This window comes from Nicotiana tomentosiformis, chromosome 6 (assembly GCF_000390325.3).
Source record: "Nicotiana tomentosiformis chromosome 6, ASM39032v3, whole genome shotgun sequence".
In the NCBI taxonomy this organism is placed as follows: Eukaryota; Viridiplantae; Streptophyta; class Magnoliopsida; order Solanales; family Solanaceae; genus Nicotiana; species Nicotiana tomentosiformis.
Genome location: NC_090817.1, coordinates 135,439,763 through 135,461,429, shown reverse-complemented (window position 1 = coordinate 135,461,429; position 21,667 = coordinate 135,439,763). Strand labels below are relative to the sequence as shown.

The following is a 21,667-nucleotide window of genomic DNA, read 5'->3' as shown; positions in this document are numbered from 1 at the left end:
GGCGCCCAGTTAATTCCTCCCTTGTCAAACTTTACGGCATTTCCATCAATCAGCGTAATTAAGCCGGAAAAGAAAAACGAAGCAATAAGAAAAAAGTTAAATAGTCGAACAGACCCATACTTTTTGTAGTTTTTGAATTTTTGAATGTTTTTTTTTTTTTAGAGTTAATATCCTAAAATCCCTTAAACTATCATATTTTTGTCAGTTTTCTATTTAAATTATTTCGTGTCCCCAAACCCCCCGAACTATATTGTCATTCGTATTAAAAAACCTTCGTCGCTGACCTAGCATAACATATGTAGATAATTGTTTGAGAGCGCGTGGTAGCTGAAAAAAGCCATCACAATAGCCCACCTAACAGAAAATAATGGCTAATTAGTCTAACCCTCTTTTAAATTTATTTTTTTAATAAATATTCTCCTTATTTTAGTTATATCCATCTTTCTTCCTTATTTTTTCACCTTTCTTCTTTGTTTTTCACCTTCTTCATTTTTTAACCTTTTTTCTTCGATTCTCCATATGGGTTTACTCTGAAAAAATTTCTCCCTCTCTTGTTTTCTCTGAAATTATTTATTCTCTTTCTTGTTTTAGTGTTCTTTCATGTCTTACACATATTATTGAAAGAATACCAATTTAAACCTTCTTATTAAACTCAACACCTTATAAAAAATAAAGTTGAATCTCTTGAATCTTCTTTATGTAATCTAAAATTAGAGAATATAATTTCTAGGCAATTAATTTTTTATTTGCGAAATTTTATTTTGTGTAATATTTTTTATGTAATATAAGATGACTTTAAAGAAATACAACACTATATGCCTTTATTTATATTTTAACTGTGCTACAAAGTGAATATAAATAAGAACTTATCAATTGGAGTCTAGTAAAGCACAATCCCAATTAAACCTAAAATTAATACAGTACATTAGATATTATTTTGGCCAAAAATCCTAGAATTAATCAATTATTCGAGAGTAATACATAATGAATAAACTATATAAAAACTTTGTACAAACCATTAGTTAATATAGTTAGACAGACGTACCTTTAAAAGTCCAACATGAGATTTTAATATATAGGGGAATATAGTTCGGGGGGCTTTGAGGACACTAGATAATTTAAGTAGGTAACTAACATGATAGTTAATGCGGGTTTTAGGCTGAATTAAATAGCCACGTGTAGTGCTACATGACACATTTTTTAGACAATTAGGAGCGTGTACTGGACTCACCTCTAAGAATACAGTAGGGGTTTTAAATATGAAGGGCAATATAGTTCATGTGGATTTTGGGGACACCGAATAACTTAAGTAAGAAACTGATAAAAACTTGATAGTTTAGGGAGATTTTAGCATATTAACTCCTTGAGAAAGAAAAACCTAAGTTCTTCAAACTTTTGTTTTTCAAAAACAACAACAACAACCCAGTATAATCCTAGGTTGTTTCCAATAGAAACTCGGCATCCTTTCCTCCAAGAACTCCCCACCTTTCTCTTGGGGTGACTCGAACTCACAAGAGTTCTTGATTGGAAGTGGAGGGTGCTTACCATCAAACAACCCACCTTGTTTTTCAAAAAACAGTGAAATAAATATAAACAGTTATTCGTTGTAGAGGATGTGACCACATTTCCAGTTCAAGTTGAGAATGGACCATTCCGTTCATACATCAAAGTTAGAGAAATCTAAGGGTATCAGACTTGGAGGACTGATCCTTACAATTTATCAGGTTAGGCTTTCAAAAAAATTATTATCTATTTACACATATGATGTCACTAACCATATGAAAAAAATTAGATTTAACACCTATGTCTTAATTCAACTGTATTAGACAGAGCTCATACCCAGACCAACAGAGGAAAGACTAATATTAACGTTCCCACTTTCCAGCCTGAAGAAATTTACACACAATTTATTTCATTTCGTAAGAAATAAGAGATGTCACTCCAGATTTTCAATTTCATAATTACTCTTCCTTCAAATCTGCAGGTACCACACAAGCGCACGAAACATGGCGAGTGCTTTCTAAGCAAAATGACAGAAAAGGCAGAGTGATGCAAACTACACCAGTAATTAATTAAAATGCTTCTCTCCCTGGGGCCAAAATTGAGGATCAAATACATATGTAACATTGTAGGAAAACATCTGGTGGTCGGGCACAATTCTCTTCTGCTCAAAATTTCTCAGCAGCAATGCGGCGAGAACTTCAAAGGAAGAACAACTAGTTTGGGCCCTGTGCTTTATTCTGGTAAAGTGATTCTAAACATTCTTTGGCTCTATGAACCTTTGATTGAAGATAAAAACTTCCATTCTTAGCATTCCTCTCAAACAAGTTATCATATCTCTGCAGACAAGATGAAGAAACAAATTAAGCACTTTCAAGTGTCGATGCACAAAAACATTACCATGGGGTAAATGATAAATCAAAATCACCAAAGACAAACCTGCAACACGTCTTCCCATGATGACTGCTCTGCAACCCCAAGAATTTGCCTAGCCTCTGACTCGGTCATATTTTTGCTTGCTCTTTTAATATTCTGTACTGCTTCTTGAGCAACACCATTTTTTGACGCATCTACCATTAACCAAGCACGGTTCGATTACCAATCCACAAGATTGCAAGGGATATTAATGCTTCAAGCACATTATCTAATGGAATAATTAACCTATCACATACTCTATTTATTCTTTTGCAATCTATGGGCATTGTAACTTGAAGGAATCAAAATAGGTTTTGTTTGCAACATTACATGGCGGAAGATTCACATTTACGCTTCTCCCTCAATTAAAATTGTGCTTGTGCCTCAAAGATAAGAACCATAGAAAAGCAACTTGAGCCAAATTTGCAACCCCCCCCCCCCCCAAAAAAAAAAAGAAACAAAAACAAATAGTATGTAAAAAAAAGATTATTTTCTATCCAAAAGAAAAGATCTGTGTATGTCAATGAAACTTACTTGCGAGAGCTTGACGATATGCCTGGGCAAAGGCCCTTACCATTATTCCAGAACCCATAACAAGCAAGTTTGCAAGGATTCTTGCAGCCTGCAATGAGAAGACATGAGAGGTGTTAAAGTAACAAGCGACCTTTTGTATAAAATATACTTTTACTATAGTTAACCTACAAAGGACATTCATGGGAAAAATCCACGGCTGTGTATGGACTGAAAGATGTCTCTAAGCTTTCCATTTTGTTTCCCAAGGAACACCAAATATTGAAAATCTATGTTGTTTTCTGGAAGATTTTAAAGGCTAAAAAGGAGCTTATTTGGAAAACAAAAAACAGCTGATGCTATTTCAGAGTTCCATTCACAGGAGATGGACGATAGATTAGTTATGTGTTATAGTTATAAAAGAAATTAAAAAATAGACATGTTATTTGCATTAGCATGAACCATTCAAGGGCATACAATTTTTTTTTTTTAAAATCAAGATAAGTTAAGTATTATTGAAACAGCATAGGCGTATTGAGGTATGCAATACAAAAAGCTCAAGCGCAAAACCTTGCGTAAAGAGTTGAGAAATTCTAATCAGAGTATCAACTTTATATACATTCAAATGCATCCGTCTTCTATTGAAATAAAAGATATTCGCCATTTTTATGTAGAAGATAAACATAATTGCTTCGTCTCAAAAGCTTCCCCTTAAATCTACACATTTCAGCATGTTCTTTTCTATAACCTAGGGACATTCTCTCTTCTCTTTTGGGCGGCGGGGGGTGGGGAATGAATATACATCACTTATTTCAATGTATATCTTCAGTTTCTGTGGGCTCGTACTATACTAAAACATACTATGTTGCTCCCAGAATGAATCCATACAACAATAACTACACCTAAATTCCACACCAGTTGCACTCCGCTATATGAATCTGCCATAACAACTTTGCTCTATTTGGGCTTATATCATTCCGATACGCAGTAATTTGTCTTTTAAAATAAATAAAGAATTCTCTAAAACTAGAGATCCGTACAATGACAAAACAATCTTTTATCAAACTAAAAGGAATCCTAACAATCATCTAGCCTAATGCAAAACTAGCAACAACATAATTCCAACTAGTTGGTAATTACTTCCATTGTGTTCTTAGCTAAATCTACATGAATTCCAAAAGATTATAGTCTTTTGAGACAATACCACTTTATGTGATTTTAGGTCTACCTGGACCGTTTTAAGAACTTCCCGTCACCGGGGGTCACAAGTCTATGACCGCTGAATTTGAAACTCTTTGTAGGATATGGCCAAATCATCTCAGCTGACCTTTTCTTATTTATCATTTATGTGTGTTACTAGCATCCTATGTCAGATGTGATTATTTCTAATTTTATCTAATATTATATAGTCACACATCCATATTAACTTTCATATTCTCTGACACTCATCTTGTCACTCAACTATACCATTACTGGTCACAATACTTCATACTTGTCTTTTGCTTTGGTAGGTATTTTCGATGGCACAGCTATCCTCTGTGCCCATTAATAGCTGAGTATTCTGAGTAATTTCCGAAAGCTAATAAGGGAATTTGGTAATACTGACAGAAGCATAGAATACAACAACAACAACAACAACCCAGTGGAATCCCACAAGTGGGGTCTGGGGAGGGTAGTGTGTACGCAGACCTTACCCCTACTCTGGAAGAGTAGAGAGGTTGTTTCTGATAGACCCTCGGCTAACACAGAAGCATAGAATGTTAAGACAAATACAAAAATCTTCAATTGAAAAAAAAAACCACAGCCACCTTTCACCATACATCGGTCTATCTGCCTTTTTCCCCTCTTCCATCTCCAACAGTCGTTACTTTTCCTGTCCCTCACCTTGCATCCCGCCCATCTCAATTATTTTCGTACAATCAGTATCGGCATCTAAAGGACCTGAAGTAACATGTTTTGTCATCCCAACATTCTAATTTACTATGTTATACCAAGTTACTTGTATATGTCAAGCAATTAAGCATGTTGATCTGTTACTAATCATACGCCAAGCACTTAAAAGTTTCCATCTTCGTTCTCATTGTTTTCCATCTCAAGGCACTAAGATAAAGGTTTTGTGAAGACATCTGGTAGCATAAAAAGGAGAGAGTTCTCTATCTCTCCCCTCCCCCACCCCCATGAATATATAACTTTTGTTGTATGCATGTTTTTGTTTATCTTTCTTGTCAAGCGTTTTCCCACTTCGATAATGAAGCCTCCAACTAAATAATTTGGAGCTCTGTTTCATTGCACAACCCCTCTATAGTCTCCATCCATATGACAAATATAGTGTGTTTCTTCAACACTATCTCGTCTCGGATATGGATCCTAATTTATTTTTATTTTTTTGGGGGTGGGGGGTGGGGGGTGGGGCTAGTGTTCCTGGTTCTTCTTTAGTCCTATAAAAGCAACAGACGCCCATAAATCAGCCTATGTAATATGTATACACCAATTAAATTCAGATTCATCTCCAAAAGAAGACTTTCTAGACTTTCCGTTACCATTCCGAAGAAGGAAGTGGCAGACAAAAATGCCAGATTCTAGCCACTGTATATAGAGAAAGAAAGAAAAACTGAATCAAATAAGTCAAGTAATCAGCTTCAAAATAAGATAAAGTTCACCCAGGGGAGATTCTAACAAACCATCCATTTAAGTTAAGCACGTGGTCAGAAAATCAGATAAAGCGAATTAGACACGATCCGGTGGAAATATTGGAGCTAAGTGAATTGTACTTACCATTATGGAAATCAGGAATATAAGTTACGATCTGGTGTAGCAACACTAACAAACTTTGAATCAAGTAACCTACAATAAGATCAACCATCTTGAATAAAATTTCTATGTAAAAACAAAATATTAACAAGAAAAACTGCGTAAAACAGATGTACATCTACAGTTAAAAGAGGTTAAAAACATGAACTTTGCTATACTTGCTACTACTTCTCTATGCGTACATGTACTCATAAAGAAAATAATAAAAAGAAACTTCCGTTAGTCTCCAATGAGAAAGAAAACTAGAATATCATACTTGATACATTTCTCATACGGAAAAATTGCATTTTCTTTAGCTACCTACTTCCTAGAGGGCATGTGTTTTTGTCCTACTTTTTTTCTTCTAATTATGATATTAGAGATTTGATGTCAATTGATGAGTTCTATTTCTATCAACAACAACCAAAAACAAATCAGGCTTTAGCCGTTAAAAGCCTAACATCTGCAAGACACATGAATTTTTTTCACCCAAAAGTTAACAACTTCAAAGAAAAAATCACATTTTTATACGAAAACAGACAGTGATTTCTTCCCAATTGTCCAAGCCTTGATGGACATACTAACCCGGTACATGTGTTGGTGAGAGATAGAAGGTTACCACGTGGAAATAGTCGAAAGGAAAAAAGAAAAAGATACCATTTTTATACGTAAATGTTAAAATTAGGGTATTACGCGAACCAAATAGACACGGCCCCTTAATCTATATACTAAAAACTGCAATTTTGTCTCTTAAATTATATGAACAACTAATAACACCAAATACAAAAATAAACAAAGTATCCTACTTTCTTCAGAATAATACTAGAACTGCATAGCGGCAGGCAGTTAAATTTTCCATCATTCACCAAAAATCATTGAGTAGATTCATGATAGCAATTTCTTTTCCTCCTCAATATATGGGATTTTTACAACCTAAAGCTAAATAAAAGATTTACTACAGTAAAACATGTAAAAGAAGGGGGAAAACATTACAGGAAGTTACAATGATGAGAAGAAAAAAACAAAACCTGCGTTAAGGCGACGGTGAATTTAGGGCAGCCGGGGATGCACTGGTTGGAATGCACAGGAGAGAGACGAGTTGTATTGGGACAAGGTAAAAGAAAACTCGCGCTGAGCTGAGAGAGAAAAAAAAGGGACTATTTCTGCAAAAAAAAAATGCTGGCTTGTGAATTAAGCCAGCCTTTAGATTTCGGAGGCGGTATCAACTTCTAATATGGTGCCCATTTCTTGATGGGTCAAGAATAAGGGCCAAAATAACCCAGTACCCGAAAATAAATATGGCCCATTACTCTTACGTGCTGCTTTTCTACTAGTATCAGTATTAATTTTTTTTTAGAAAGGAATATTTTTAGCCGCTCTAAAAAATATAGTATATTTTTTGTATATATATTTATTATATATAAAAATATATATTTTATATACTATTCGTCTAGCGAATGTAATTAGTTTCAATGGACTGACCAGTTTTGTAATTTGGCCCTAATTTTTTTTCATTTTCGAAATTTTGAAATGTGAGTACAAAAGCACATTAGTTTAGTGTGAGCCCACGTTTTAGATTTTGTCCTCGTTATTTAATATGCTACATTTGTCTATAAAAATAAAACTCATCCATCATCTTTTAAAAATGATATTTAGCTTACAAGATTTAAAGAGTTGCCTAAAAAAAAGTCATGCAATACAAATAATTTCTAAAAAGGCAATTGTTTCATAAACTACTTTTCTCGTTATTTTACTAGTTCAGCGGGAGGCAAATTCTCTAATCCCCTAAATGTTGTTCCTCTCATTGTTTAATTCTTAGGGGTCATTTGGTATAATGGTGGGATATCACATAGGATTAGTTATCCCACCTTCTATGGGGATAATTAATCTCGCCATTTTAGTATAAAAGTTATCCCGGAATTAGTTAATATCCCAAACTAAATATGGGATAAAGTTAATCCCAAATTTTATCCTGGGATTATTATTCTTATCCCATGTACCAAAACGACCCCTTAATGTCTAAGATAGTTGGCGCCTTCAAAATTCTCATTGGTTTTAAGTTTTATACGTTAACAATATAATATAATTTTTAATACTATTACATTACGAAATTTCAACTATACGTAAATATTTATAGTAATGTGAATTCTTGTCTTAGGCTTTTTTTTTTTTTTGGGGTGGGGGGTGGGGGGGAGTACTAATTAACTTGCTATAACTAGTAAGTGTGTAAAATACACTGGCATATGTTGTCTAGTTTTGCAAATGTTGAAGGCTACTGATAGCTTCACACTCAAACCCAAATAGAATGGGCCTCTTTTAGAACTTCCGTACGGACCACTATTCTTCGGCCCAATACTGATTACCGAAAATGGACCAACACCAGTAGTGCCATTCTTGAAACTCTTCAATTCATCAATGGAGATTTCCTTCTGCACATGAAAATGCAGTCATAAGCCAAAAAAATTAGAAGGGAATTTGAAGGATGTTGAGAATTGCCCGCAGTCGGAGGATACTACTACATTATTATTGTTATTATTATTCCTCATTTCCAATGTGGCGTCAGAATCTCAGCTCTACCTTTAGCACAGGGGCACATCTCTCTTTTTCTCCACCAGAATCTCATTATTCACAAGGTTTTTACCACCCTTCTCTCTTACATGTTGATAGTTTCCATAGATATTTACTGACTTTCTAATATTCTAATCACAAAAATTGGTTCTTTTGTGTGTTTCTTTGAGAATAAAATCCACTGAAGTACAAACTATTTATACGTATACACACGTATCAATTCCAAACTAGTTGGGTTAACTATATGAATAATCTGCATACAAACTATTTTTATGTATACTCACATATGATAGATGGTTCGGGCACGTGCGGCGGTAAGGAGGTGTGAGCGGCTGGCTTTGACGGGTATGAGGAGAGGCAGGGGGCGGCCTAAGAAGTATTGACCAGGCAGGACATGTCACAGCTTCAGATTTACGAGGACATGGCCCTTGATAGTAAAGTGTGAAGGTCGAGCATTAGGGTTAAAGGTTAGGAGATAGTTGGGTATTTTTCTACTTCGTTCTGGGTTTGAGACTAGTCTGATAGTGTTTTGTCTTGGACTGCTAGTGGTTCATGTTGTGTCCATACCACTTCCTCGTGTTCGTAGTACCGTGCCATTGTTACTGTTTGTTGTTATTACTTTTTCTTCTATTTTCTGGTTCTTTCATTGCTGGTATTATCTTATTGGCTTCTGTTTCTTTTACTGATCTACTGTCTCTTTTCGTCTTCTTGATCCGAGTGTCATATCGGAAATAACCTCTTTACTTCTCCGGAGTAGTAATAAGGTCTGCGTACTATTGTTGGGTTGTTGTTGTTGTTTTACTCACATATGCGGTAAATTTTGTTGGTTTTTTAAATTTACAGATCTCTTCCATCCCTTTTTACTACTAATCTCACGAGTTTGATTCGAAAATATGAATAGGAAAGCTTGTCTTTTTTCCTTCCTTTTGGTAACTGACTATTTTTGTACTAAAATCTAAATTTTCTGCTTAAAGGTGACTTTCTCCTTCTTGCAGATTATCACAGGCTGTTATGTATTCTTGAAGGATGTAAGAAGTCACCAAATTTGAGAACTATAGCTGGTATACATGCTAATATTATTAAGCTTGGTTATGGAATGTATCCATCTCTTATTTCTTTGATGGTAGTGACATATGTGTCTTGTGATAAATTCATTCTTGCTCGTCAGCTGCTCGATGAAATTCCTACCAGTTATTTTGATGCCGTCTCTGCTAATTTAATGATTGCTAGTTTTATGAAGATGGGGGCAGTTGATGTTGCCAAGACGATATTTAATGAAGTTCCCCTCCGGGATTTGGTTACTTGGAACTCACTGATTGGAGGTTATGTCAAAACTGACATGTTTAAGGAAGCACTAAGTGTCTTCAGAAAGATGCTGAGGTCTAATGTTGAACCAGATGGATATAGTTTTGCGTCTGTTATTACTGCATGTGCAAGACTTGGAGCCATTGATCATGCTAAGTGGGTACACCACTTAATGATTGAGAAAAAGATTGAGCTAAATTACATTCTTTCTTCTGCTTTGATAGATATGTACTCGAAATGTGGTAGAATCGAGATAGCTAGAGGAATTTTTGATAGTGTTGATCACATGAATGTTTCTGTCTGGAATGCGCTGATTAATGGATTAGCAATCCATGGTCTTGCTTTAGATGCAATTGGGATACTCTCACAGATGGGGCCAGAAAATGTTTCACCTGATAGTATTACTTTTATTGGGCTTCTAACAGCATGTAGTCATTGTGGGTTGGTTGAAGAGGGTCGGAAGTATTTTGATCTAATGAAAAGTATGTATCTGATACAACCGCAACTTGAGCATTATGGAGCGATGGTTGATCTGCTAGGCAGAGCTGGACTGCTTGATGAAGCTTATACAATGATCAAGGAAATGCCAATAGAACCTGATATAATCATATGGAGGACATTTCTCAGTGCTTGTAGAATTCACAAAAACTCTGAGATGGGTGAACTTGCTAGCACAAAAATATCTCATCTTGGCAGCGGAGATTATGTTTTACTGTCAAACATTTATTGTTCTACTAATAAATGGGATAATGCCGAGAAAGTTAGATATGTGATGAAACGGAAAGGTGTTCGAAAAAGTAGTGGGAAAAGTTGGGTTGAAGTGGGTAATGTTGTTCACCAGTTCAAGGCAGGTGATCGATCACACCCTGAAGCCGAACTAATATATAAAACTTTGAAGGAATTGATTCATCGAACCAAATTGGAAGGATTTAGTTCCACGACTGAGTTGGTTTTGATGGACATTTCTGACGAGGAAAAGGAGGAAAATTTGAGTTACCATAGTGAAAAATTGGCATTAGCCTATGGGATCTTAAAATCTAGTCCTGGAACTCGCATTCAAGTTTCAAAAAATCTTCGGACTTGTCTAGATTGCCATTCTTGGATGAAAGTGGTAGCAAAGGTGTTGAATAGGGAGATCATTGTGAGGGACAGAATCCGCTTTCATCACTTTGTAGATGGTTATTGTAGTTGTGGGGATTACTGGTAGTGATTCTTTGACGTAACAATTGAGTTTGGTAATTGATGTGACGTAGACAACTTATAGTGGATGTCTCAAAGCGTGTGCCTCTTATCTTGCCTGTTTCTAGCATCCTATCTGCTGTGTGCACTCTTTGTACTAGCACCACTTAGATGATGACATCCTGAAGTATTCGTTATGTAAAGGCTTAAAGCTCATCAGGTTACAATCAGTGCCAAAATGGCTTATTTCCATATGCTGCAGCTCCAAGCTTTGTTATAAGACATCCCTGTCTATGGAAGAACTCACTGAATATTACATCCAGGTGAGTTCTTAAGTTTATTTTCTGGTCTTTGAGGAATGAACACTCTCTTTCATGAATATCATGTCTCTACAGAATTGTTTGAATCTTTCTCTTTGGATGGAAACTGGATATATCTTGTTATTGTGTAATTGCTTAAATCTTTCTCTTTGGATGGAAACTGGATTAGATTGGCAACTTAGACAAATTGAATATGGAAAAAGTTAAATTACCTTGAGAAAATTGCAGTCTCGAGTTTGTTATCAAATAAAAAGTAGCCTTAAGTAACCAGTAGTTCACATAATTTATATATATAGTGGACGAAAAGCTTCATTGCAGGCAGTGCAGTACTCTTGACCTTATGAATTTCTTGGACGGGGGAGGATAGTGGCTTTTGTTGTTCCAGAGAAAACTTCCAGTAGATACATGAAAAAATCTACTTATGAAAAAAGGGCACATTCATGTAATCGTTTCTTCAAGAGAAGAAAGTTGCAAGACATGTGACTGTTGAATCTAATTTCCACCTGTAATTTTTTAGGTGTCAAGGGTAGTCAAACATTTTGGATTGTGACGTAAACTTCTGTAATAGCTTCTCTAATAGTCCAATCTTCTTAAGCTTCACTTTAGATTGCATTTAATCTTATACACACACACACAAAAAAAAAAAAAAAAAACGAGTCTACACGATATATATATATATATATATATATATATATATATATATATATATATATTTTTTTTTTTTTTTTTAATTTTTTTTTGTGTGTGAGAGAGAGAGAGAGAGAGAACTAGGGTAAATTAATGGTAATATCAGTTATGCTTCATCTTATTGTATGTGAGAAGTCAAATATTTGTTATCTTTTGTCAAAGATATTGTATGAACCCCACCCTCATCCCATTAAAAGGGGAAAAAGAGAAAAGCATAAACAATATTTTCCTTTACTTTAATTGATTATCAGAGAATTTATTGCATTTGTTTACAGAATGCAAGTTTTCCGATGATGCAGCGAAGGCGTTGTAAGTTTCTCAGATAAAAGATGGTTCTGCATTGCTGGACATGTTTGTGGTAGTTCTCTTCTTTTACATTGGAAATCAAATTCCGGAAGTATATGATCAAACTCCCTACCAATTCAAGTATTTAATAGGCAATATAATTACAATTGCCCTGCCTCTTTCTATTGAATACCATAGGACTACTGTTGAATTGTGTGAATGCCGCATTTGAAAGTTTAAACTAATAGAAAGGAAATACTTTAATTTATTTATTTCAGGTTTACTGCATGTCATCTCATGTGCTGCTGTGATTCTTTTTCTTGAGCTATGCGCATGGAAATATTTTCTTTGTTGGGTGGTGATGGAACTTGAAGCCAAGACCTCTGTGTAGTACGATTAATGTTTTATTATATGAACTGCCTTATCTAAAGATTTAAACTGTTAGAATGGGGACATTTTTGTATATTAATTTAGGTGTATAACAACTAAAAAGATGTTTCTCTGGTGAATTTTCACTATAACGCGTTGTTAGTATGAAGTGGTACTGTTTGGCTTACTTAAAGAATACTCATTAATCAGGTCAAGAAGTTGCCCAAATCTCTATGTGCTAATTTAACCTTAGACTTTTGCCCTTCACCTGTAAAAGAGAAGGCTCTGAGGGTGAGCATGGAATTAGAGATGTTGCAGGCTAAAGGAAACACACACAAAATGCTAGGAGGTAGCTGCTTTTAAGGTTCTCTTGCTTCTGCAGCCACTGGGCTCATGCTCAATGCAGTTTCTCTTCAAGTATGCTCAACTTTAACTGTAGTAGTATGACTATATTTGCAAGTAACTCATCTATGGAAATGTCATGAGCTATACAGTGGGTGTATCTTACCTCAACAGAATAGCCAAAAAAAAATAAAAAGGTAATGCATTTAACCGCTGCAAAATATAAAAACGATTTGATTGAACTCAGTTATAACTCTTTTCCACTTGTTGCAGAATTGAGATCGAGAGCTCAGTGCCCTATCCGCCTTTTAGTGAATGAGCGCATCCACCGAAGATGGCAGCTATCCAGTTTGTCTTGTCAAAATGTTTGATGGAGTGGAAGTTGAAAACATCAAAAGAAAGCCAATGAACTAGAAGATCAGGTGGACAACAATACATACTTTTTATGTAGAAGCTGAATATTTAGAAACGCATATAAATGTAGAATGTATATTTGCAATATTGTTCCTCATAGCTATTTTTTCCCCCTCACAGCTATTAGAAGAGAGCATTGTCAACTCGATCAGGTTGAAACTTCTCGAGTGAGCTAAAGGCATAGTGCAATTACTTGCTTAGGCGTCCTGTATAGGAACTAATGGCATTTTGCCTCCATAAGCCTCCGGAAGCTGGCTTTCATCGATATCTTGAAGTAAGGTTGCTCTAAGTCGTTTGCTTTCCACAAACATGATCTGTGAATATGGAAATTAGTTTGGTGAAGATGATGTGATACAAGTTATAGTCAACAGTCATGCGCATGACTGAGCTCTAGCATTGGTTTATCTACCTTTTATGCAAAATAGAAAGATTAGAACCTCACCTTTTTCTTGGTGTTATTGTCTATGAAAGGATACAACATCTTCCATAATGTGCAAAATAAGTAGGGGGCATTAACAAGAAGTACTTTTCCGAGTCTTTCTGGGTAACAATCCTGCAAAATGGATGTCTTTTAGATTAAGGACTAGAATAGGGTAAGCTTCTATTCCTAGGAAAGAATGAAGTTAACTAAACCTGTACGATAGATAGAGCCGCAAGATAGGCACGAACATCACTGTTTGAGTAGCCAAAACCTTGGAGATCTCCGATTATCACGAACTTCTCTCTTCCTGGTGAGGTCCTGATTCATCAATAAAACCCCATTATTTATGATGTGTTTTTTCATTCTCAATAACTATTCCACTCTTTTTGAATAGTAATATTCTAGTACTCAATAATTTGTTTTTTGGAAAACAGGTCTTCCATGGTGGAGTTCAGTGGTGGAGCCACATACACCAAAGGGGTGTCAACCGACACCCTTCGCCAGAAAATTACACTGTATAGCTCGGTAATTTGTTTTTAAAATATATACTATATAATGACACCCCTTGACTTCTTGGTTAGTTTATTTCTTTATATTTTGACTCCCCTTAATGAAAATCCTGGCTCCGCCATTGGTGAAGTTTGTTGCTGATGTTTTCAACTGATTTTGGAAAGGAAAAAGGAAAGAAACAAAGCTACTAGTATTGTTTAAATTACTGTACCTTGCGCACAGTTTGTCTAGAGCGAAGACTATAAAACCTGAGGAATCAAAGAAAAACTTTGAGTGTGAGAAATTGACTGGTTCAAAAGCCATCTTCACTGACCACGAGGCAGTAGGCCAAGTGAAATTAGATAAAAAGGTACAAGGAAAGTCGTACGTTTGAACTCTTCAACACCTCCTATTTTATTTTGAATATGCCTGCCACCAAAAACTACAGCAATAGGACGTCCTTGTTTGTCTACGCCTTGCATGAACATCTTGTTCTGTGCTATCTCGTTTGGTATCTCACACACTGAAATGGATCCTTTTGGTACAAAGCTTTGCCTCCATTTAAGGTATTTCAAGAACATTGCTGATGCTTTTTCTACGTCAAGATCTCGAGCTCGAAGAAACCTTCTTAATGCATATTCATCCACTTCCTGGAAACAAGCAACAAAATCCTTTTAGTTTTGATAAAAAGTCTTGATCTTTTTCTCCAATAGGAAAAAAGAAAGCTAACAAGGATAGTAGAAAGAGAGAGAAATGCTGCAATGCTGCGGGAAATAGTATAGTAATACCTTGGAAGAAGGATCTTTCTTTTCAACAACAGCTCTCATCAGTTCAATTTTGTAATTCTCTTGTTCAGTAATTGTGTCGTTGCATTGCACTTGAATCTCTTCTTTTACTATTGATTCCTGCTTCAGTCTGTGTTCAGAAAGAATTACATCATTGTTTGGCTCCATTGCTGTTGCTTCTGCCTTCCCCTCCATCAGTTTCTTCCTTGCACTTGTAATTAGTGGGAGAAAAGGAATGGAAAGCAGAAGATTTAACCCCCACTTTCAAGGTAACTAATTTCCTCTTATAGCCAAGTTCAAGAAAGAAAATAAGAGGAAGATGGGGATGTTAGAAAAATCAAGTCTTTGAAAGAAATGTATTAAAAGCAATTGACCGTGATAGGTGTATTTGACCGACTGATGAGTTGAAATTGAGAGGAAGACTATATATAAATTAACTTGACATGACTAGTGAGAAAACAAAAGCTTACACTAAATAAAATGGGTGAGAACCACGAGAGACTGAGTCATTTTGTCGTCATTTTGTCTAAGCTGTGGTAGACTTAGTTATCGAATATTGGTGTTGCTCGAAGGTCATGATGAAATAATCGAAGTGCATGCAAACTGAACCGACCGGACAACATCTTTATAAGAAAAGATGACATATCAAAGACCACTTTTAACCAAAAAAGAAATTGTGGTGTAGATCGCTCTAGCATTCAAGCTGGTATACACATCAAACACGATCACGCCGTATAAAATCATAAATGCAGCGTTCATAAATGTTGTGTAGGATTTGATGGTTTCACCATTTGGTTACAGATTTCTGGGAGTTGAGCTACTTATCTTCCTCATTAATTGATAGGAGGCTAATGGTGACTTCATGGACCCCTAAGCATTTATTGTATATATAATCAGCATCATTTATTATAGTGGTTCCCTTCCAGTTTTCCATTAAAGTTTTTCTTTGGAGTATAATAGTATATACGGAAAAGGTCCAAATATGCCCTTGTACTATACGAAATTGAGCACATTTGCCCTTTGTTAATACTTTATCTCAAATATGCCCTTACCGTCACATGTTTGGTCTATATATGCCCTTAGAATTACACAGATGGCTCATATATGCCCTTTTTGAAACGGAATTCACCCAAACTAATTAACTCTTTCGTTAATTATATTAAAGTGTATTACAAACACTATTTCCTTTTTATTAGTATTTTTTTTCTTTACCTATCTCTTTTCTTTCTTCTTTTTTCTTTTTTTCTCTTTTTTCCCCCTTTTCTTTCTCCCTTATCCAATTTCCTCCATTACAAATGTCTTCTCCATTTTCGTCACCAATTTCACTTGACAAAACTCATGAATTCTAATTACTAAGAAAATTTTCGCATAAGAATATTTTAATAGATCATATGTTTGTCAATTTTTTAATTTTTATTGAACATATATTTAGTTCTAAAATATTTAACAAAGTAAGATTGAAATAATATTTATGTAACAAAAAATCCGAACAATCCAACAAAACCGAACAATCCAAACCGATATAATTGGTTTGGTTCGGTTTTGATAAAAACCGAACCAACCCGTTCCATGTACACCCCTAATTTACATAGTTAATAAAAAAAATAGAAAATGTCCAGCTGAAAAAAGATAAAAAAAAGACTAACAACTCAAATTTATAACACTACAACTTGAACTCTAGACTTTTAATTATTAAATTATCTTTCTGGAAACAATTTAAATATTTTGATCTTTTAAGTATTGTTAAAGGTTGAGATGTTTTTATTATTTTAAACTTTAAACCATAATTTTTGGAATAATTTAATTTCGTTTATTTAGAGGGCTAGTGAAATTGGAACTTGATTACCTTATGGGAGAATTTTCTTAGTAATTGGAATTCATGAGTTTTGTCAAGTGAAATTGGTGACGAAAATGGAGAAGACATCAGTAATGGAGGAAACGGATAAGGGAGAAAGAAAAAGAAAAAAAAAAGAGAAGAAAAGAAAAAAAAGAAAGAAGAGAAAGGTAAAAAAAAAAAAGTACTAATAAAAAGGAAATAGTGTTTGTAATATATTTTAATACAATTAACGAAAGAGCTAATTAGTTTTGGTGAATTCCGTTTCGAAAAGGACATATATGGGCCAACTGTGTAACTCTAAGGGCATATATGGACCAACTATGTGACGGTAAGGGCATATTTGAGCTAAAGTATTAACGAAGGCCAAATGTGCTCAATTTCGTATAGTACAAGAGCATATTTGGACCTTTACCCTAGTATATATATTTGTATATAATCTATCAGTAAGATAAAATAAGTATATTGAAGTATAGTTACTGACGGATTTGGGGGCGGAAGGAAAAATTACTTTGTATATATATAAGGCAAAATTTATTTTTTATCTCTATATATTATATTTTGAATTCCCTTAACACAACCCAAAAGCACAGTTTAGTGGTTGAGGATTAGGTGTCACAATTATGTTTCTTGTAGTTTCAAACAATAGATTTCTCTCTCTTAATTCACTTTACTTGTAGCAATTCTATGTCGGCAAATTAAGAAAATATTGGGCAAACTAACCAATTTACTAGTACTCTTTTAAGTAGTTATATCCGCATTCTCTTATCTATATTTATATTTATTTATTTATACTATATTAAAAGCACGAAGGCCCTTAGTGAAATGTCGTTCGTCTTTTTTACCCTTTTAAAATAGAGTTCCCATTGGACAAAATAGTCATTCAATTAATTTTCCTAATATTTAGGAGTAGCATTTAATAAATTTTCTACTAATTAGGAATAGTCATTTAATTATTTTCCTTATAACTATTTTTTTTTAAATCTTCCTTAATTGAATTAAGTAAGAAGTTTTAATATTTAAAATTATAAGGAGTTTAAAGTTCGTTACAAAGAGAAGAAAAAACAAAATAGTCTCAACCCATCAACTAAGCCATAAAATAATCTATATACTAACTATTAAAAGTATAAGGAAAGTTTTGTTTTCCTACGAGGAAACTCCACAACAATTTTCGTATCATTTGTCCTTTGTATTTTAATCAAAATTTCAAACAGTAAATATTTATTTAAAAGCTTGGTTATTAAATTGTATATTTTTTCTATTTTTAAAATTTAGTGTCTATCATTAATTTTCGGAATAGTAATCATTGCTGAAAAAAGATAGTAAGCATCTGTTTGTAACAGGAAATTGATAATCATTTATTGGAAAGCAGGCAGAGAAAAGCTAGAATATCAATAAAAAAATAAAAAAAATATTTGACTATTGGTTTCAAGAGTTATCAAAGAGGACATAAAGACAAACTAAGAAACGAAAAATAGATATGGCATTTATTTATATTGCCACACCAGATTATGAATAAGTTGTAGGCAACGAAAGCTTTACTGAGGTAAGTCACCAACACTGATAATAATAAATATGAATATATTTAGACAAAAAAAACTAATATATTAATCATGACCACAAAGAAGAAAAAATAAAGAATTTATTACATCAAAAATAGTATTTATAAAAATAAAAATAAATTGGTTAAGGTAGAATCAAATAGTTTGTTATATACATATCGATTTTGAAGAAAAACACACAATCATATTATTTGAGAAATGTTGTACTTTAAGGTAAAATTTCATGCTTCTTTCTCAATGCATTTACCCCAAAAACAAAAGTGGGATGAACCAAAGTAAAAAAATTAATAGCTCAAATAGCCAATTTTAAGTCACACGGCGTTTTTACTCTTCAATCATATAATATTATGTGTGAAAAATATAAACTCATTTTAATAGATATTATTAGGTATAATTTCTCCAATTTTTCAGCATAACCATACTCATTAATTAAACTTTCACATCTTAAAAATTCTCATGATAAGACACTTAACGTAATACATCAAGTTCGAGTACCTAATTTTAGAGTAGATGAAGAGATTATTGTTACAATCTTCTATAAATTAATTTCTTTACCTCAAGTATATTCTGCTAATTAATCTAAAAATATATATAATCGCACAACTGTGGTAAGTTGGAGGCAAATCCAAAAATCACAAGAAATTGAATTCTCTTGCTCTCGGCTTTCTGCCACTACTCTCCATCCTCATACTAAAGTAAAACCTTACAAGAAGAAAAATAAATATTAATCAAGTTTTTAATTGAACCCTACATCAATTAGGACTCTTTCATAACCATCATGAGTTTGATAAGCTTGAATTGTCCTCAAACTCAATAATTTCTCTTACAGGCTTGCAATATTAGAGCTTGCCTTTTCAAATTATTTTCTTAGAGAAGCGTAAAAGTTATATAAGAGTTGAAATATTATTGTAAATAACATAGAATATACATCAACACCTTGTGCTTCTCTCTGGCGGTTTATTCAGCACATATGGAAAAGTTATAAATACAGCATTTGGTGATTTATATATGGCGTAATTTTTTCTTTTAACGAGTTAACTAAATAGAATTGGCATACATTATTTCAGGAACTTATACTATATTATAATTTATATTTAGTAGCTAAAACATATTATTTAATAATATTTGTGTAATTTTTAAAATTTTGTACTCACTGATAGTAGGGTACACGCGCAACGCGCGTACCCTAAGACTAGTACTATATTAAAAGCACTAAGCCACTTAACGAAATATCGTTCGCCTTTTTTACCCTTTAAAAATAGATTTTACATTAAATATAATTGTAATTTAAGTTATCTTCCTAATACATAGGACATTAAAATCAACTAAAATTTTAGTTATTAAGTCTTTCCTTATTTGAAATATGTAGAAATTTTTAATATTTAGGACTTTCAAATTCATTAAAATTTACCTTATATAAAATTTTTCTTATTTAAATTATGTAACAAAACTATAATTCCTTACATCTTTTTGTTTTAATGTGTAATGTCCTACGTGCCTAATCTAATTTCAAATTAGACTTACCACATGTATTTGTTTGTGGTAAAATATATTATTGTTTTGTGAGAAATCATAATTGTCGAAATACAAAACTTTAGCTTGTTTTCATTAAAAAGGTCGATTCACACAAATAGTATCACATCAGTTAATGTAATGTTATGTTTAGGATTCTTTTATCTAGCTAAATTGTCCTAGAAGGACAATTCCTTCTTCAATCTTGAACTTTAAAACTAAAATCATGTAAAAATAAGGAGGCCTTGAACATTATATATATATATATATATATATATATATATATATATATATATATATATATATATATATATATATAAAAGAAGAGAACATTTCATATTCTTCATCATAAACTTTTTGACAGTATCACTAAATACTGTCACTTATGAGGAGGTAAACTTGTTTGTGGTTCAAGGTAAATTTTCTAACCTTCAAGTTATTCTTGAAGTTATGCAATAATAGACGGTGGTGTATTTTTCACACATAATTGCAAATTAAAAAGCTATTGGTTGTGATTTTTTGCTAACAATGTCTCCCGTACGATTATCAATTTAAAATTTAATTATTTATAATTTTTGTGTTGGTCGTTAGAGTTATGTATTTCGTAACAGAAAATTGATTAGGCATTATAATTGATCATACCAAATAAAAATCTTATTAATTCAAGATAATGTTTACACTATGTTTTATATTTAGATTACTAGTTGTTATGTCAGCTCAAGTTCCTCATATTTCGTAGGAAAAAAATAAATCCGACTTTTAATTGAATGTATTATATATATTACATGATTTTAAATTGTGTTATTTAAGAATTAAATATTAGAAATTATCGTTATTGCATCAGGTCAGAATTTTATTAGTTTCATTAATTCTGGTAAATAATTCTCCTTGTCTCACAAAAAATAATCATTGTAGAATTTTTTTGGTACTATTTCACATTCTTCATCGTAAATATTTTAAGGAAGTTTAGTTTTAAAAGATGGTACGTGATTTTTCTATCTCACTTTATCTTTTCCTTCTATTAATTTTAGTTCTTAAGAAATTACGAAGTTCATCAAATTAGGAATTTTAGTTTTAAGGTGTGCATTGAGTTTTTCTTATTGAGTTAGATAAATAAGACCACCAATTATTATTATTATTAGTAGTAGTAGGAATTTATACTTTCAAACACATTAGTATTAAATATAATATTTATGTTAATTTTTAAAGTTTAATACTCATTAATATGGGTACACGCGCAACGCGCGTACCCCGAGAATAGTTTAATAAAAAATTAGTACGGGATTTAATGTTTTTTCATTTATGTATATGTATCAGATCTCTCTTACCCCTTTTTTTCCTACAAAAAACGAGTCATTGTTGCAAGACGATAGCTTTAACTTCCCAAATAATGCTCAGCTATGAATAAACCGAAACGGCCTCGCGAAGCCTGTCACTAGAATTCCAACAACAAAGTCAGGGTTTAAAGTATCTTAGAATTATGTTTTGATAATCTAACAAACTTATTGTTAAGAATCAAATAAATGACCTGATGTACACTTGGTATATATCTCTATCAACAAACTCAAGCTAATGTGTGATGTATAACTTCAGACAAAAAAGAGTCAACTCAGGGACCTGATCCCTTTGAGTTTCTCTGACAGCAGTACGAAGTCAACTCTATAATTGGAAAGTGACTGCCTGCACTGTAAATGCTACAGTGCAGAAACAGTGCAGCAGTCACTTCCCATTGGGAAGGCTTTTTACCAACCAAGTGTTTATATCATATAAGTGATGTCATTCAAAGGATATTAACAAGAAGCATTACAACAAAACATCACTTGAACACTTGTGATATTCACCAAAGCATTCAAGATCTGATTATCCAGCATTAAAGTCAC

At 33.3% G+C, this 21,667-nt stretch overlaps 3 protein-coding genes across 8 annotated transcripts; 1 reads left to right on the top strand and 2 right to left on the bottom strand.

Moving 5' to 3' along the window:
* Positions 1-1,895: 1,895 nt before the first annotated feature.
* LOC104093442 (mitochondrial import inner membrane translocase subunit PAM16 like 2-like) lies at positions 1,896-6,920 on the bottom strand. Its single transcript, XM_009599188.4, has 5 exons — positions 6,744-6,920; positions 5,701-5,769; positions 2,950-3,037; positions 2,440-2,570; positions 1,896-2,339 (listed from the first exon to the last, which is right to left on the bottom strand). The coding sequence occupies exons 2-5, from the start codon at positions 5,701-5,703 to the stop codon at positions 2,217-2,219; spliced, it is 345 nt and encodes a 114-aa protein (XP_009597483.1). The 5' UTR covers positions 5,704-5,769; positions 6,744-6,920; the 3' UTR covers positions 1,896-2,216.
* A 1,198-nt stretch (positions 6,921-8,118) lies between these two features.
* LOC104093443 (pentatricopeptide repeat-containing protein At5g50990) lies at positions 8,119-14,244 on the top strand. 6 transcript variants are annotated; one of them, XM_070177856.1, is made up of 5 exons: positions 8,119-8,348; positions 9,279-11,090; positions 12,050-12,967; positions 13,044-13,192; positions 14,040-14,244. In XM_070177856.1, exons 1-2 carry the CDS (start codon positions 8,198-8,200, stop codon positions 10,793-10,795), a joined length of 1,668 nt encoding a protein of 555 aa, XP_070033957.1. In that variant the 5' UTR covers positions 8,119-8,197; the 3' UTR covers positions 10,796-11,090; positions 12,050-12,967; positions 13,044-13,192; positions 14,040-14,244. The 6 variants fall into 6 exon arrangements, with proteins under 6 accessions (XP_070033957.1, XP_070033958.1, XP_070033961.1 ...); XM_070177857.1 differs by lacking the exon at positions 14,040-14,244 and having other exon boundaries at positions 12,050-12,132; positions 12,639-12,967; positions 13,044-13,707; XM_070177860.1 differs by lacking the exon at positions 14,040-14,244 and adding an exon at positions 8,577-8,750 and having other exon boundaries at positions 13,044-13,707.
* On the bottom strand, positions 13,153-15,074 carry LOC104096048 (uncharacterized). Its single transcript, XM_009602335.4, has 6 exons — positions 14,883-15,074; positions 14,483-14,744; positions 14,327-14,363; positions 13,818-13,923; positions 13,627-13,737; positions 13,153-13,498 (listed from the first exon to the last, which is right to left on the bottom strand). Exons 1-6 carry the CDS (start codon positions 15,072-15,074, stop codon positions 13,382-13,384), a joined length of 825 nt encoding a protein of 274 aa, XP_009600630.1. The 3' UTR covers positions 13,153-13,381.
* Positions 15,075-21,667: the final 6,593 nt, after the last annotated feature.